The sequence below is a fragment of the Pipistrellus hanaki genome (assembly GCF_964339955.1).
Source record: "Pipistrellus hanaki genome assembly, chromosome: 9".
In the NCBI taxonomy this organism is placed as follows: domain Eukaryota; kingdom Metazoa; phylum Chordata; class Mammalia; order Chiroptera; family Vespertilionidae; genus Pipistrellus; species Pipistrellus hanaki.
The window spans coordinates 9,468,734-9,484,499 of NC_140511.1; the positions used below are offsets into that span (position 1 = coordinate 9,468,734).

The window sequence follows — 15,766 nt, forward strand, 5'->3', positions numbered from 1 at the left end:
TACCAAACAGTGTAGGCTCTCCCACAATGGGCCCGAAACTGGGGTTCAGTTCAGTTGGAAGTGGAGTTGGAGATGGCGTTCAGAGCAGTCTGGAGCCCCTGTCTCCTTCCCGCCAGGGCAATCCTACGGCACAGCCGGCCGGTCCTTCTCTGCGCGCAGTGTGCGCGCCTCTGGGACCTCCTTTCGCCGCTTCCCCGGGTTCCTCCTTACAGCCCAGCTCCCTCTGGATGAGACTGGGTCCCCGGGGTCTGGCCTAGAACGGGGGTTCAGAGCAGTCGGGGGCCCAGCACAGTCGGAGTGTTTATCTCCTTCCTGGTAGGGAACGCCAGCCAGGCACTCGGCCTCCCTCCTCTCCGGCTCCGTCCTCTCCGCGCGCCGCGTGTCTCCGTACCTTGGGCTTTTACAACTCCTCCGCGCTTCCTTCTGGTTTTCTCCTTGCTTCTTGTTGTAGAATTTCCAGTCAGTCGACTTTCCTGTAGTTCTGGGTAATGTCCATTTTATATTTTAGTTGTATTTTATTGAAATTGTTGCGTGCAGCTGCGGTTAGGTGCCTACCCGAGCAGCCATCTTGGATTCTCCTCTAGTAATGTCAATTTAGAACTATCATAGGTTAGAATTTAAAATGCATGCAATCCATGCCGAAACCTGTTTGGCTCAGTGGTAGAGCGTCGGTCTGCGGACTGAAGGGTCCCGGGTTCGATTCCGGTCAAGGGCATGCACGTTGGTTGCGGGCACATCCCCGGTGGGGGGTGTGCTGGAGGTGACTGGTTGATGTTTCTCTCTCATCGACGTTTCTGGCTCTCTATCTCTCTCTCTTCCTCTCTGTAAAAAATCAATAAAATATATTTTAAAAAAATGCATGCAATCCTGTAAAGGAAAGGATGGGCAATCTTATTAAATATTAGCTGTTATTTAAGCACATATATCATATAGTTGTGTTTTTAACGTATAATGTGAGAAATATTATTAACATACATATGATATATATAATCCATATACTGTATTTTAATGGAAGTTTTTTATTTTCTTTGATAGTGTTATTTATTAATTGTTTCACTCCCATCTTTAAAATAAATATCAGATATTTGAAAATTAATTAATGCTCACTGTTAGACTTTCCAGGGGAGCAATTTAAGTTACTTAAATTTTACTGTTTAGCTGCAAACATTTATTATGGAAATAAAATCTTTGATTTGAAAATGTGATGACTTTTTAGTATCACATTTTCAATTCAAAGATTTTATTTCATTAAGTTCTTCATATTAACAAGCTGTACAGCTGTGATTAGGAAAACCCCTCAGAAGGTACGTGGCACAGGGTTCCTGATAGACACAGGAAGCTGGCTCTTTAACCCAGTGTGGTGTCATAACCATTCAGACTAGAAATGAATGGCTCAACAAGACGTATGTCTTGACAAACAATTAACTCACACTACTGGCATCTAAGATATAAGAGTTTAGTAATAGGAAGGGTAAGATGCTATCTGATAATGGAGATCACTTCCTGTTTTCCCTTAGACGCTGTCACCAAATAACTGGGAGGTATAAAAGAGGAGGAATTTAGCATAGTTTTTCAAATGTGATTGTGTTTCCTTGGTTCACTCAAACTCCTGCTACTGCAGGATATATTATTAGGCCTTGGGCCATATTAATTTAATTTAATTGAAGACAGTTTAAAATATGAACTGTTGCTAACTGTGTTCACCAAGAACAATACTACCATTGTATAGTTAACAAGATACACAATGCAATAAATCTTCATCGGGGAAATTTAAGAAAGTTATGCTGTGCCAATCGACTTCAGCTTTCTTTCTGGCTGGTGCTTTAAAACGTGTTGAGTGTTCTAGGTGCTGCATTGAAATGTGCTCAGCAGTACACAGGCTCCCTGATACAGGCTGTTCTTTGGAAGAGCACAATCCTGTGAGGCTGTTCTTTTTACCTGTGAACTGGCACTCCAGGAGAGAGAAACATGTACTTCATTAAAAAAATTCATCTTGAAGTGCATTCAGCTTTCTGCCTCCTTTTAACCAAACAATTCAATCCACTGCAAAGCTCTTGGTCCACATTGTCTAATCTCTGCAAGGAATATTTCACTTTCATAGGTTAATTTCCCATCTTAACTTAAAAATTTTCTGTGAAATAACTTTTGCTGCCTGCTTTTATTTTATATCAAAACAATCATTTTTTCATTGTACCATTTTCTTAGCTATTGGCTTGTTTAGTAGCCATACTAAATGGGCAAAACCTACAAGTATATCCCTTAAGATTGGAAACAAGACAGGGATGTCTGCTTTTACACTCTTATGCAACATCATACTGGAAGTCATAGCCACAGTAATCAGACAAGAAAAAGAAAGAAAAGGCATCCAAACTGGAAAGGAAGAAATAAAACTGTTGTTATTTGCAGATGACATGATACTGTACATAGGGAACCCTAAAGATTCCACTAGACCCCCCCTCCCCCCCAAGATGCTGGCCTAGGTAAGCGCCTAAACTCACCTCTCACAACAATCTCAAAACAACAACTAAAAGACAGAACGGAGTGGGAAATCTACAACTAGGAATAAGAAGAGAGGGGAGCCAAAAAGCGCTAAGGTAGGGAGACGTGCATGGAGAGGAAGAGCGGCTGAGTGCCTGGATGGCGGGAAGGGAAAGAAAGCTCCTGACTGCACTGCACCCCAGTTCCAACTGCACTGAACCCCAACCCCGGCCGAAACCCCATGGACCCAGGCTCATACGGGTGGAGTCTGGACTGAAGAGAAAGGCACCCGGAGGCTCAGAGACTGGGAGACTCGGGGGAGCTGGGAGCCTCAGCGGGCAGGGGCTAGAGTTGCCAGTGAGCGCGTCAGAGAGGTCTGACCCCGGAGGGTGCTGCAGCTTCTCCATAGCGGAAGGCGTCGGAAGCTCCTAACTTCACTGAATCCCAGTTCAAATGCACTGCGCACTGAAACCCAGTTCAGGGCGAGCCCCTGGGGCACCCACGCTCTTACAAGGGGAATCTGGACTGTCAGCTGGAAACTCAGGGGATAGATAGAAGGCAGAGGTCTGAGGTAAGCACACAAGGGCAGGGCTGATGGGAAGCCACGACTGTTGGCTCAGCCCTGAAACTCTGCCCCATCCAAGCTGAGCACAGAGGCTTTTTCAATTTTGCAAGTCTGATCCTATAAGACTGTCTCCAATACAGAAGGTATCCTGGCGTAGATATAGCTGATACTCACAGCCAATTGGCCTGGAGGTCAGTTCCTCCCAGTGATACCAACAACAATCAAGACTTAACTACAATAAGGCTGTACACACAGTCCAAAAAGGGGTGCACAAAGAGTGTCTACCTCAGGTAACTGGGAGGCTGACCCACTGGACCATATAAGACACCAAACACACAAGGCCACCCTACCAACTCAGGGAAGCAGCGAAAATGCCGAGACAAGGAAACAGATCACAAATGAAAGAAATGGAGGAGAACAAAAAACTGGATATAGAGATCAAAACCATGGTTATAAGGTTTTTCAAGAATTTCCTAGAAAAGGCCGTTAAATTTAACAAGACCCTTGATATGAAAAAGGACCAACTAGAAATTAAACATACACTGCCTGAAATAAAAATATTATACAGAGACCCAACAGCAGACTAGAGGAACGCAAGAATCAAGTAAAAGAGGCAAAGAACACTCCTCCGGAGAAGCAAGAAGAGAAGAGAATCCAGAAAGTTGAAGATCGTGTAAGGAGCCTCAAGGAACTTCAAGCATACCAACATCAGAATTATGGGGATGCCAGAAGAAGAGAGAGAACAAGATACTAAAAACCTATTTGAAGATATAATGTCAGAAAACTTCCCCCACCTGGTGAAAGAAATAGACTTATAAGTCCAGGAAGTGCACAGAACCCCAAACAAAAGGAATCCAAAGAGGACCACACCAAGACGCATCATAATTAAAATGTCAAGAACAAAAGACAAAGAGAATCTTATAAGCAGCAAGAGAAAAAACAATTAGTTTTACCTACAAGTGAGCACCATTACGACTGTCAGCTGATTTCTCAACAGAAACTATGCAGGCCCGAAGGGAGTGGAAAGAAATATTCAAAGTGATGAATAGCAAAAACCTACAACCAAGATTACTCTACCCAGCAAATATATCATTCAGAATTGAAAGTCAGATAAAGAGCTTCACAAATAAGAAAAAGCTATCACTAACAAACCAGTATTGTATGAAATGCTGAAAGGTATTCTTTAAAAAGAGGAAGAAGAAGAAGAAAAAAGTAAAGATAAAAATTATGATCAACAAATACATATATAACAGCAAAGTGAATCTAAAAACCAAGTGAATTAACAATCTGAGGAACAGAAGAAACTGGTGAATATAATAGAATCAGGGGCAAAGAAAGGGAGTGGATTAATAATTATCGGGGAAAGGGGTAGGGGGGTGCAGGAAGAGACTGGACTAAAATGGTACACCTATGAATAAGGACAATGGGGGGGGGAGGTAAGGGCAGAGAATGGGGTGGGTACTGGGTGGAAGGGAGCTAAGGGGGGGAGGGGGAAGGAGAAATAATTGTAATAATCTGAGCAATAAAGATTTATTAAATTAAAAAAAATTCCACCAAAAAAATTACTAGAACTGATAAATGAAGTCAGTAAAGTATCAGGATACAAAATAAATATCTAGAAATTACTTTTATTTTTATGTACCAATAAACCATCAACCATCAGAAAGGGAAACTAAGAAAATAATCCCACTTACAATTGCTTCAAAAATAATAAAATATCTAGGAGTAAACTTAATCAAGAATGTAAAAGACCTGTACTGGGAAAATTATAAGACACTGATGGAAGAAATTGAAGAAGATACAGATAGCCCTGGCTGGTGTGTTTGGAGCATCACCTTCTACACTGAAATGTCGCTTTGATTTTGATGGTCTTAGGTTGAGAACCACTAGCAGGGTCGCCTAAAACAATCAGAAAACACAGATATTTACATTACGATTCATTAACAGTAGCAAAATTATAGTTATGAAGTAGCAATGAAAATAATTTTGTGGTTGGGGGTCACCACAACATGAGGAACTATATTAAAGGGTCAGGGGCAGTAGAAAGGTTGAGAAGCACTGGTATAGATGATCCTTTGTGATGTCTGTGGTGACTTTTCTCTCATTTTTTACTTTGTTTATATGAGTCTTTTCCCCTTTTTCCTTAGTATGTCTAGGCAGTGGGTTGTCAACTTTATTAATCTTTTCAAAGAACCAGCTTTTTGTTTTTATTAATTTTTATATGGTCTTTTTGTTCTCTTATTTCATTTCAATTCTGCTCTAATTTTTTATTTATTATTATTTTCTTTCCTTTGCTGACTTTGGGTTGCTTTTGTTCTTCTTTTTCCAGTCCTTTAACATGTGATTGTTTACTTGGGATTTGTCTTGTTGCTTGAGATAGGCCTGTTGTGATAAAAACTTCTCTCTTTTTACTGCTTTTGCTGCATCCCAGAAGTTTAGATATATTGTATTGTTTTTTTTTTTTTTTTTTTATTTTATTTTTTTTTTTTAATAAATTTTTATTGTTCATATTATTACAAGTGTTCCTTTCCCCCCCCCTTCCCACCCCACCCTCTGCCCTTTCCCCACTCCCCATTGTCCTCATCCATAGGTGCACAGTTTATGTTCAGTCTCTTCCCACATTCCCCTCTCCCCTTTTCCCCAAGAATCATCAGTTCACTCCCCTTCCATACCTCTGATTCTATTATATTCAACAGTTAATATTGTTCATCAGATTTTTTTTTTAATTTCCTTGGTTTTTAGATTCACTTGTTGATAGTTACGTATTTGTTGTTCATAATTTTTATCTTTATTTACTTTCTCTTCTGAAAGAACCCCCTTCAGCAATTCATATAATTCTGGTTTGGTGGTGATGAACTCCTTTAGCTTTTTTTTATTAGTGAAGCTCTTTATCTGACCTTCGATTCTGAGTGATAGCTTTGCTGGGTAGAGTATTTTTGGCTGTAGGTTCTTGCTGTTCATCACCCTGAATATTTCTTGCCATTCCCGTCTGGCCTGCATGGTTTCTGTTGAGAAATCAGCTGACAATCGTATAGGTGCTCCTTTATAGGTAACCACCTGCTTAGCTCTTGCTGCTTTTAATATTCTCTCTTTGTCCTTTGCTCTTGGAATCTTAATTATGATTTGTCTTGGTGTGGTCCTCTTTGGATTCCTCTTATTTGGAGTTCTGTGTGCTTCCTGGACTTGTAAGTCCAATTCTTTCCCCAGGTGGGGGAAGTTTTCTGTCACTATTTCTTTCAGTATGTTTTCGATATCTTGCTCTCTCTCATCTTCTGGGACCCCCATGATTCTGATGTTGGATCGTTTGAAGTTGTCCCAGAGGTTTCTTACATTATCTTCAATTTTCTGGATTCTCTTGCCTTCTAGCTTCTGCAGAGGAGTGTCTTCTGGCTCTTTATGTTCCAAATCTTTGACTTGATTCTTGCAATCTTCTATTCTGTTTTTAGGACTCTGTAGAATATTTTTTATTTCAGACAATGTATTCTTTATTTCTTGTTGATCCCTTAGCATTTCTTGTTGATCCCTTTTCATATCCTCATAGGTCTCATTTATTTTATCGGCCTTTTCTAGGAGTCTCTTGAAAAACCCTATAAGTGTGGTTTTGAACTCTATATCCAGTCTCTTTTTGTCCTCCATTTCTTTCGTTTGTGATCTATTTGGTTTAGGCATTTTCGCAGGCAGCTTTCCTGATGGGGGCGGGGTTTCAGGGTGGAGCCTACAGCCTTGGCTTCCGTCAGCCCCGCCCTATGCGACTCCTGAGACTCAGGGTCCTTCAGTACTTGTTGTAAGCACCTCTGAGAGAAAGGTGCCCTCGATTTTCGCCTGCTACCAAACAGTGTAAGCTCTCCCGCAATGGGCCCGAAACTGGGGTTCAGTTCAGTTGGAAGTGGAGTTGGAGGTGGCGTTCAGAGCAGTCTGGAGCCTGTCTCCTTCCCACCAGGGCAGTCCTACGGCACAGCCGGCCGGCCCTTCTCTGCGCGCTGTGTGCGCGCCTCTGGGACCTCCTTTCGCTGCTTCCCCGAGTACTGCCTTACAGCCCAGCTCCCTATGGATGAGCCTGGGTCCCCAGGGTCTGGCCTAGAATGGGGGTTCAGAGCAGTTGGGGGCCCAGCACAGTCGGAGTGTTTATCTCCTTCCCGCTAGGGAACGCCAGCCAGGCACTCGGCCTCCCTCCTCTCCGGCTCTGTACTCGCCACGCGCGCCGCGTGTCTCCGTACCTTGGGCTTTTACAGCTCCTCCGCACTTCCTTCTGGTTTTCTCCTTGCTTCTCGTTGTAGAATTTCCAGTCAGTTGACTTTCCTGTAGTTCTGGGTAATGTCCATTTTATATTTTAGTTGTATTTTATTGAAATTGTTGCGTGCGGCTGCGGCTAGGTGCCTACCCGAGCAGCCATCTTGGATTCTCCGATATATTGTATTGTTGTTCTCATTTTTTTTATATATATTTTGATCTCATCTTTTATTTTTTTATTTATTTATTTATTTTTTTTGTAATACAATACATAGGGTTTATTTTGGACATTGCTCTTTCCTGACATGAACTTTTCTTCTCCAACAGTGTGGACTCTTCTCCTCCTCAATAGACGTGTTTATCAGTGCGATCTTTTTTTAATTTTTATTTATTTATTTATTTATTTATTTATTTATTTTTTACATATTTTCTTGATTTTTTTTTATTGCCCCCCTCCCTCCCTCCCAAACATCCCCTCCCTCCCCATAGTTTTATGTCCATTGGTTGTACTTATATGCATTTATACAAGTTCTTCGGTTGATCTATTATCTCCCCCTGATATCCCTACCCTCCCCACTGTAATTTGACAGTCTGCCTGTTGCTTTACTTTCTCTATATCTGTCTCTTGGTTCATCAGTTTATAAAGATCTTTATCATCCACCGATGTGTGAGGTCATGTGGTGTTTCTCTTTCGTTGATTGGCTTATTTCACTCAGCATGATGTTCTCCAATTCCATCCAGGTTGCTGCAAATGATGAGAATTCCTTCTTCTTTATGGCAGCATAGTATTCCATTGTGTAGATGTACCATAGTTTTTGGATCCAATCTTGATCTCATCTTTTATTTCTTCTTTCACCCTGTCATTTTTATCTTATTTATTTTTTAATTTTTAGAATATTTATTGATGAGACTATTATAGATGTCCCTCTCCCCCCACCCCTCCCCCTCATCCAGCTCCCGCCTCAGGTCTTCACCACCCTGGAGAAGTGCCTTGGAGAGGGCTTCTTTGGATTGAGGTAACTAGGTATTCTGTTTGCTTCTTGAATTCAAGGTTCTAGTTCTTCCATAGGTTTGGATTTTGGTAAAGTACTTGTTTGGTTCATTGATTTGTTGAATGGAAATATTTTGGGTAACCCTAGCTGGTTTGGCTCAGTGGATGAATCATCCACCTGCGGATTGAAGTGTCCCAGGTTTAATCCCATCATGGGCACATGCTTGGGTTATGGGCTCTAGCCTCAGTGGGGGGGCATGCAAGAGATAGAGGATCAGTGATTCTCTCCTATCATTGATGTTTCTCTCTCTCTCTGCCTTCCCCTTTCTCTCTGAAGTCAATTAAAAATTAAAAAATATATATATATATATATATATTGGGTAGAGGAATTCATAAGGACTCCTATACTCTGTATCTGTTTAGACACATATTTGATACAATGCCATGCTTAGTTAATATTAGTGTCAATTCACAAAATCATGCTCTTTGCAAGATAAGCATTTTATGTAAAGCAGGCAAACTTAAGAAATACATACTTTCTTGGTAATGTATTGGAAGTTTGTTTCCTTTACTTGCTATGCTTTTTATATGTAGTGCAAGCATGTGAGACACAGATTTTCAGCACCAATCTAAAAACATTCTATTTATTCTATTTTATCTTTTTCTATGGATACATTTAATTTTTCAAGTAGGTGGTGTGTCCTTTAAGCTGGAACCTTTATAACAGAGCCCCCACTAATCTATAGCAGTGAAATGGCATGATCCTCAACACAGGCCCGCTTGCCAGCTACCTGCTCTCGGGCAGCATAGTTTGTCTCTGCTCTTTCGATAACCTCCACTTTCCAGTTTGCAGCAAAGGTCGGAGCTGTATGCACGTTACCCTCTCTCTTCAATGGTTTTATCAGGCACACGTGCCACGCGACACTGAGGGCCCTCCTGTCTGGTGTAGCAGCTTAGCATGGATGGAGGGCGGAAGGGGCCCAGGCTGCCGTGAAGAAGCAGACCACTCTGGCCAGCACAGCCGCCGGCTCAGGTCTTGCTGTGGGTCCCATCCTGTGGCCAGTGTGATTTTCCTGAATGGAATGCATTTCCCCCCAGCTTCCTTCCTTCCATGTGCTTCCCTCATCAGCTGGAAGCAGCTGGTTGGTTCTGAATGCTGCCCACAGATTGTTAGCTATTTTGCTTCTGGGCTCCCCTGCTAGTCCCTTGACTTAGGAATCAGTGTGTTTCAGATCCTGGATTTTGTGGCAAAAACACAAATTTAGTTTTTGCCAAGGAGTGCCTAAATTTAAGGCTTGATTCCAGAAAAGTTGAATAAATAATAGCAGTACCTGTATTTAATGTATACTATTTGTTGACTTCATTCCAGGCATTATACTAAGCAGGCTGTAATATGTGTTCTATTGTTGCCCACATTTTATAGATAAGGAGCTATAGAAAAATTAAGTAACTTGCTCAAGATTATATGTTAGGGACCAATTCCGAGTCTTTTCTTTTGACACTAGATTTAGTTGCTAGGCAAAGCTTCATTTCTCTGTTTTGTTGAATCTTACTGATGAGTAGATAGAAATTGGATGTTTTAATTTTTTTAAAATATATTTTTTTGAGTTCAAAGAGGAGGGGAGAGTGAAAGAGAGATAATAACATGAGAGAATCGTCCATCGGTGCCTCCTGCACATCCCAAACTGGGTCTTGAGCCCGCAACCCAGACATGTGCCCTGAGTAGGAATCGAACTGTGACCTTCTGGTTCATAGGTCAGTGCTCAACCACTGAGCCACGGTGGCTGGGCTGATATTTTAATTGTTAAAACCTTTCTGTCTCCATCTTGTAAGACAGATTATAGATTAAATGCAATTTTCCCTGAAGAGATAAAAATACATATTAGTATGTAATACCATATTCCCTTTATTTGAGGTCAGCTATACTTGTTAAGAAATAGAAAGTACATTCATACTATACCACTATTTTATTAAATTAAAAATATTTATTAAGTGCTTAGTGTATAAGATCTTAATACCAGCTTTGTTCTCATAGATGATTGGGTTTGGCTTTCTGTTTACCCTGTGTGCGCCCTGATACTCAGGATGCCAGTGAAGTTCAGAATGAGGCCACTGTAGGACTCTACCAATTCCAGTGTAACCCTGTACTCTCTGGGGTGCAAAGCACAAAAATACTGTCATTTGCGTTGTAGGCTCTCCTGCCACCCCACACCCCCTCCCCCAATCCTGTTACTTTTTCTGTGATATCCATTGTAGCCAAGGACAGAAGAAGGGATTTCAGGGCCAGTCTTTGGACAGTTGATGATCAACAAATCCTAGTTGAGCTTCCTGACCTGACCTTTTGTGCATAGTGGCCCTCACAGAACATGGTAATCTTTTCTCTGAGGTAAGCAAACAAGCTTCCTTGAGACTGGAGGTTTCCATTGTCACCTACCCACAACCTTAGGTATACCTGCAACCAATTTCCCAGTATGTCTGCGAGTTTCTAAGTTTATATTATGTACAGGATGTCCCCCAAAAATGTATATATACTTTGAATAATTATTAATTCCACTGGGTTAAATCTTAAAATAAAGAAACATCAATTGAACTATCAGCTGTTAAATGTGTGTACATTTTTGGGAACACCCTATATATGAAAGTACTCTGTAAATGATAATGTGCTATTCATGTGTAAGATTTTAATAATAATTACTATTAAGACCAGGTATTTATTCTATAAAAGTACTTTGTGTACTATGATTTTTTAAAAATATATATTTTATTGATTCTTTACAGAGAGGAAGGGAGAGAGATAGAGAGCTAGAAACGTCAATGAGAGAGAAACATCGACCAGCTGCCTCCTGCACACTCCCCACTGGGGACGTGCCCGCAACCAACGTACATGCCCTTGACCGGAATCAAACCCGGAACCCTTCAGTCCGCAGACCGACGCTCTACCACTGAGCCAAACCGGTTTCGGCTGTACTATGATTTTTTTGTTTTGGTAACTGTTTTAAAAAACCAGACACAGATGCCAGAGTTAAGGTCTTGCATGTGATTTGGTGAAGTAGTGATGAGAAGTGGAAATGCTAGTGGTCACAGTCATATGGTTCAAGACTTCTTAGCTGGGATTTGTTAATGATTTTGCTATTTCCCCTCATAAAATTCTTCACCCTCCTTTCTGCCTGCCCCAGTTCTTTCCCAAGTTATGCTTTCTTTGTGAATTATTTCCTTATGTCTGCTTCTTTTCCCCAGGTGAAAGTTATACTCTGTGCTACCATTATACCTTGTACAAAGCTTTATTGATTGCGTTTCTAACACTGTACTGTTTGTCTGTTTCACATATTTCTTTCCCTACTAACTTGGGAGCTCCTTGAAGTTGTGGCTGATGAATCTGTAGCTCAAGCTACCCCAGCTCATTTGGTTCCATTCTGTCGTTAGGCAGAGCTTACCCCTCTCTGAATGGAGCTGGGGGCTGCCCGTGCCTGAGCCCAGGGCTCCCCCTGCAGCAGTGAGGCACTCCATGCTCAGCTCCTCATGCCGGTCTCCACACGTTAGGTCATCTGCCAGGTGGAGTCCACACACCCTTCATTTCTCTGGGTTAAATATTCTTAGTATTGATAGTTTGCTTTCCTGGTTTCTCGTTTTTGTGTAAATAAGTATGAGTTTTCTTTACCTCTCCCAGTGTTTAGCATCATAGAATTTTAAGAATTGAAAGGAGCTAGAATTTACCTAGTTCTGGCCCTTAATCGAACTAATATTCGTTGATTACATACTTATTGAGTCATTGACACACACATATATATAGACGTTTTGAATATTCCACTAAGAATAAAGAGGAAGTTTAGATTTAGTAGATTTTTAAAAAAATAGTCAATCTTTCATTGTTTTACATTTTTTTTTGGTGCTGTTTGGTATCTTCAGAAAAATGAGCAAAATAAAAAGATGTTTTATGCTAAAGCAGTATATACAGTAGGGGTGTCGAACTCAATCAGAGAAGGGGCCAAAATCTAAAATCCAGCCTAAATTGCGGGCCGAATGGTTTACTGAACAGTCATAAACTGACAATGTCATAAACTGACAGCGGAGTGCAGTGATGACAGCGCGGTGCGGGCCACATTGCAAGGCCTGGCGGGCTGGATTTGGCCCGCGGGCCTTGTGTTTGACACATGTGATATACAGTATAGGAAGATCTTCAGATTTTATAGCGTTATCATTAAGAATTTGACTCTAAAGCTAAGCCATCTGGCCTTTGATCCATTTATTTGTGTAATAATTTATATTACGCATATAAATGTAATCTCTTTGGGTCTCGGTTTCCATATCTGTGAAACAAGGTTAATAATAATATAGGATGTTGTGAGGTTTAAATGAGTTAGTACTTGCAAGGCACTAAGTATTATGTGTGGTACACAGAAGATTTTCAGTACATGGTTACTGCTGCGCTGCCACCATTACGGAGTGATGCAAGCACCTGGGGAGATGTGGAATGCCCCTTTGAGATTTCTGGTCGAACTTTACTAAATCACCTGTGCTTATGGCATAAGTCCATTGTCTTAATTAGAGACCCTACATATCATTCTCTGCGCCAAAGCCCAATATGCCCAGACTGTAACTGCATCTATGGAGTAAGGAAGTACTTTGCTATGGGGTTTTACTGTAGAAGCAGTTTAAGGAATGGCAGAAGACTCATTAGCTTTTGAGTCTGTTCCTCTGAGACAAACTTGCTAAAAATCAATTTCCTGTCTTTTTTCTAAAAAGTGAATTCATTTTCTTCATTGACATTCTGTAAACAAAATAGTGGCCACCTTTGTTTTGCGCAATATAATATTTTAAAGTGAATTTAATTTTCCTTAGTAAACTGCTTTTCATGCTGCAGCAGACATTTTCTTCTGTTGTCAGGTTGCTATCAAGATCATAGACAAGAGCCAGCTAGATGAAGAAAACTTGAAGAAGATATTCCGAGAAGTTCAAGTTATGAAGATGCTTTGCCACCCACATATCATCAGGCTTTACCAGGTGGGAAACCCTAGTGGCTGATTGTATGGCAACAAAAACCAGCCTGAGGAAAAGAGGCTGGACATCTGTAGCTTTTTTGTTCTGTGTTAGTGAGTTCATCCTACTGTTTTCCCCCTGCTCAGTACTCAGGTGTCCTCTGGCCATCCCACCCAGACAAATTGTTCTTTAAAGCTCGGGTGCCTTCTTAGTGAAAATTACACAAAAATACCATTCGGAAGATGATGGGAATCTCAAAAGGAACAGAAAGCTTTGAGAGATGAAAAGTTTGAGATGAATATAAGATTATTATTATTATTACTAGAGGCCCAGTGTACGAAATTTGTGCATGGGGAGGGGGTGTGTGTCCCGTAGCCCAACCTGCACCCTCTCTAATCTGGGACTCCTCGGGAGATGTCCAACTGCCCGTTTAGGCCTGATCCTGGTGGGAAGGGGCCTAAACGGGCAGTCAGCCATCCCTTTCACAATCCAGGACTGCTGGCCTCCCAACTCCTCACTGCCAGCCTGATTACTCACAACTTCTCCCATGCCAGCCTGATTGATGCCTAACTGCTCCCCTGCCAGCCCGATTGCTCCTAACTGTCCTCCCTTCCAGGCCTGGTTACCCCCAACTTCCCTCCCCTGCAGGTCTGGTCACTCCCAACTGCCCTTCTCTGCAAGCCTGGTTGCCCCTCAGATGCCCTCCCCTACTAGCCCGGTCACCCCTAACTTCCTTCCCTTGCCAGCCTGGTTGACTCTAACTGCCCTTCCCTGCTGGCCCAATTGCCCCTAACTGCCCTCCCCTGCCGGCCTGGTTCCCTCCCTCCCCCAATTACCTTCCCTTGCAGGCCTGGTAATTCCCAACTGCTCTCCCCTGCATGCCTGGTCACCCCCAAACTGCCCTCCCCTGCAGGCTCAGTCACCCATAACTGCCCTCCCCTGCAGGCCTGATTGCTTCCAACTGCCCTTCCTTTCAGGCCTAGTCCCTCCCAATTGCCCTTTCCTAAGGGCCTGATTGCCCACAACTGCCCTCCCCTGTAGGCCATCTTGTGGTGGCCATCTTGTGTGCACATGGGGGCGGCCGTCTTGTGTGTTGGAGTGATGGTCAATCTGCATATTACCTCTTTATTATATAGGATTATTTAATCCTTAGCCAAGGATTTTTTCCATTGATTTTTTTTAGAGTGGAAGAGAGAGGGAAAGACAGAGAAAAATATTGATCTGAGAGAAACATCGATTGGTTGCCTCCTGCACGTGCCCCAACTATAGTTGGGGCTGGGAAGGAACCTGCCAAGGTACATGCCCTTGATCAAAATCAAACCTGGGACCCTTCAGTCTGCAGACTGATGCTCTATCCACTGAGCCAAACTGGCTAGGGCAGCATTATTTTTTATAACATTATTTGAATACTAATTTCTGTGATAATGTTATGAATTATGATGGCAAAGGATATTTTAAGTATGACTTTTAAAAATATATATATTATTGATTTTTTTGCAGAGAGGAAGGGAGAGGGATAGAGAGTTAGAATCACCAATGAGAAGAAACATTGATTAGCTGCCTCCTGCACACCCCCTACTGGGGATGTGCCTGCAACCAAGGTACATGCCCTTGACCAGAATCGAACCTGGGGCCCTTCAGTCCACAGGATGACTCTCTATCCAATGAGCCAAATTGGTTAGGGCAAGTATGGTTTCTAGTATTAGTCAGAAACTACCTCTTTTCTATTCTAGTAGAGACCTGACTTAGTTTTTACTTTTCCAATGTAGCATTTGATTATTTACTTTTTTTTTAAAAGTGTTTTTATTTTTATTTTTTCAGAGGGAGAGAAATAGAAACATTAATGATGAGAGAGAATCATTGATTAGCTGCTTCCTGCACACCCCCTACTGGGGATCAAGCCTGCAACCCAGGCATGTGCCCTTGTCCAGAATTGAACCCGGAGCTCTTCAATCCGCAGGCCAACATTCTATCCACTGAGCCAAATTGGCCAGGGCTAGCATTTATTTATTTTGATAACCAAGAGATCGAGACTGTGTAATGGAAGAGACTTCTAATTTAGTTTTCTTGCCTTCCCAAGAAACACGAATATTCCATGCCATCATAAAAAATGATTGTAATTGTGGGACTCTCAAGGCACATAGGAGAGGAGGATCTTGCCATAGCAGGCTGGTGGAAGTGGTATTTTGGAAGAGGTGAGGTTCTGGGTGCTTCTCAAGTTGCTTTGTGTTGGCAGCCACACGCTGTGCCTCTGCTTAGAGCCGTCCTGCTCAGTGCTTTCTCTAGAGCAGCCATCACCTGGTTCTGCAGGTCGTGCCCCCACTCGGTGCACTTGCTGCTGTTGGTCTGCAGTAGATGTTTATTGGCCCGGAAGAAATCATGATGTTGGTATGTGTGGTTAAGGCTGCAGTCTAGAGCTCTTCTCTGGCTTCAAGTACTCACATAATGAAATGCACTAGCTCACAGAGCAGACTTGCTGGAATTTATCAGACTAAATTATGTTGAATTATGCCTACATTGTGCCC

General features: G+C 42.0%; 1 protein-coding gene across 3 annotated transcripts in view; it reads left to right on the plus strand.

Annotated features, from left to right (window-relative positions):
* SIK3 (SIK family kinase 3) overlaps window positions 1–15,766 on the plus strand; it is a 235,529-nt gene that overhangs the window by 97,504 nt on the left and 122,259 nt on the right. For all 3 annotated transcript variants that reach the window (XM_084895560.1, XM_084895559.1, XM_084895558.1), the window contains exon 2: window positions 13,149–13,265. In XM_084895560.1, coding sequence (XP_084751686.1) covers window positions 13,149–13,265 — 117 coding nt within the window. The remainder of the gene's footprint in view (window positions 1–13,148; window positions 13,266–15,766) is intronic.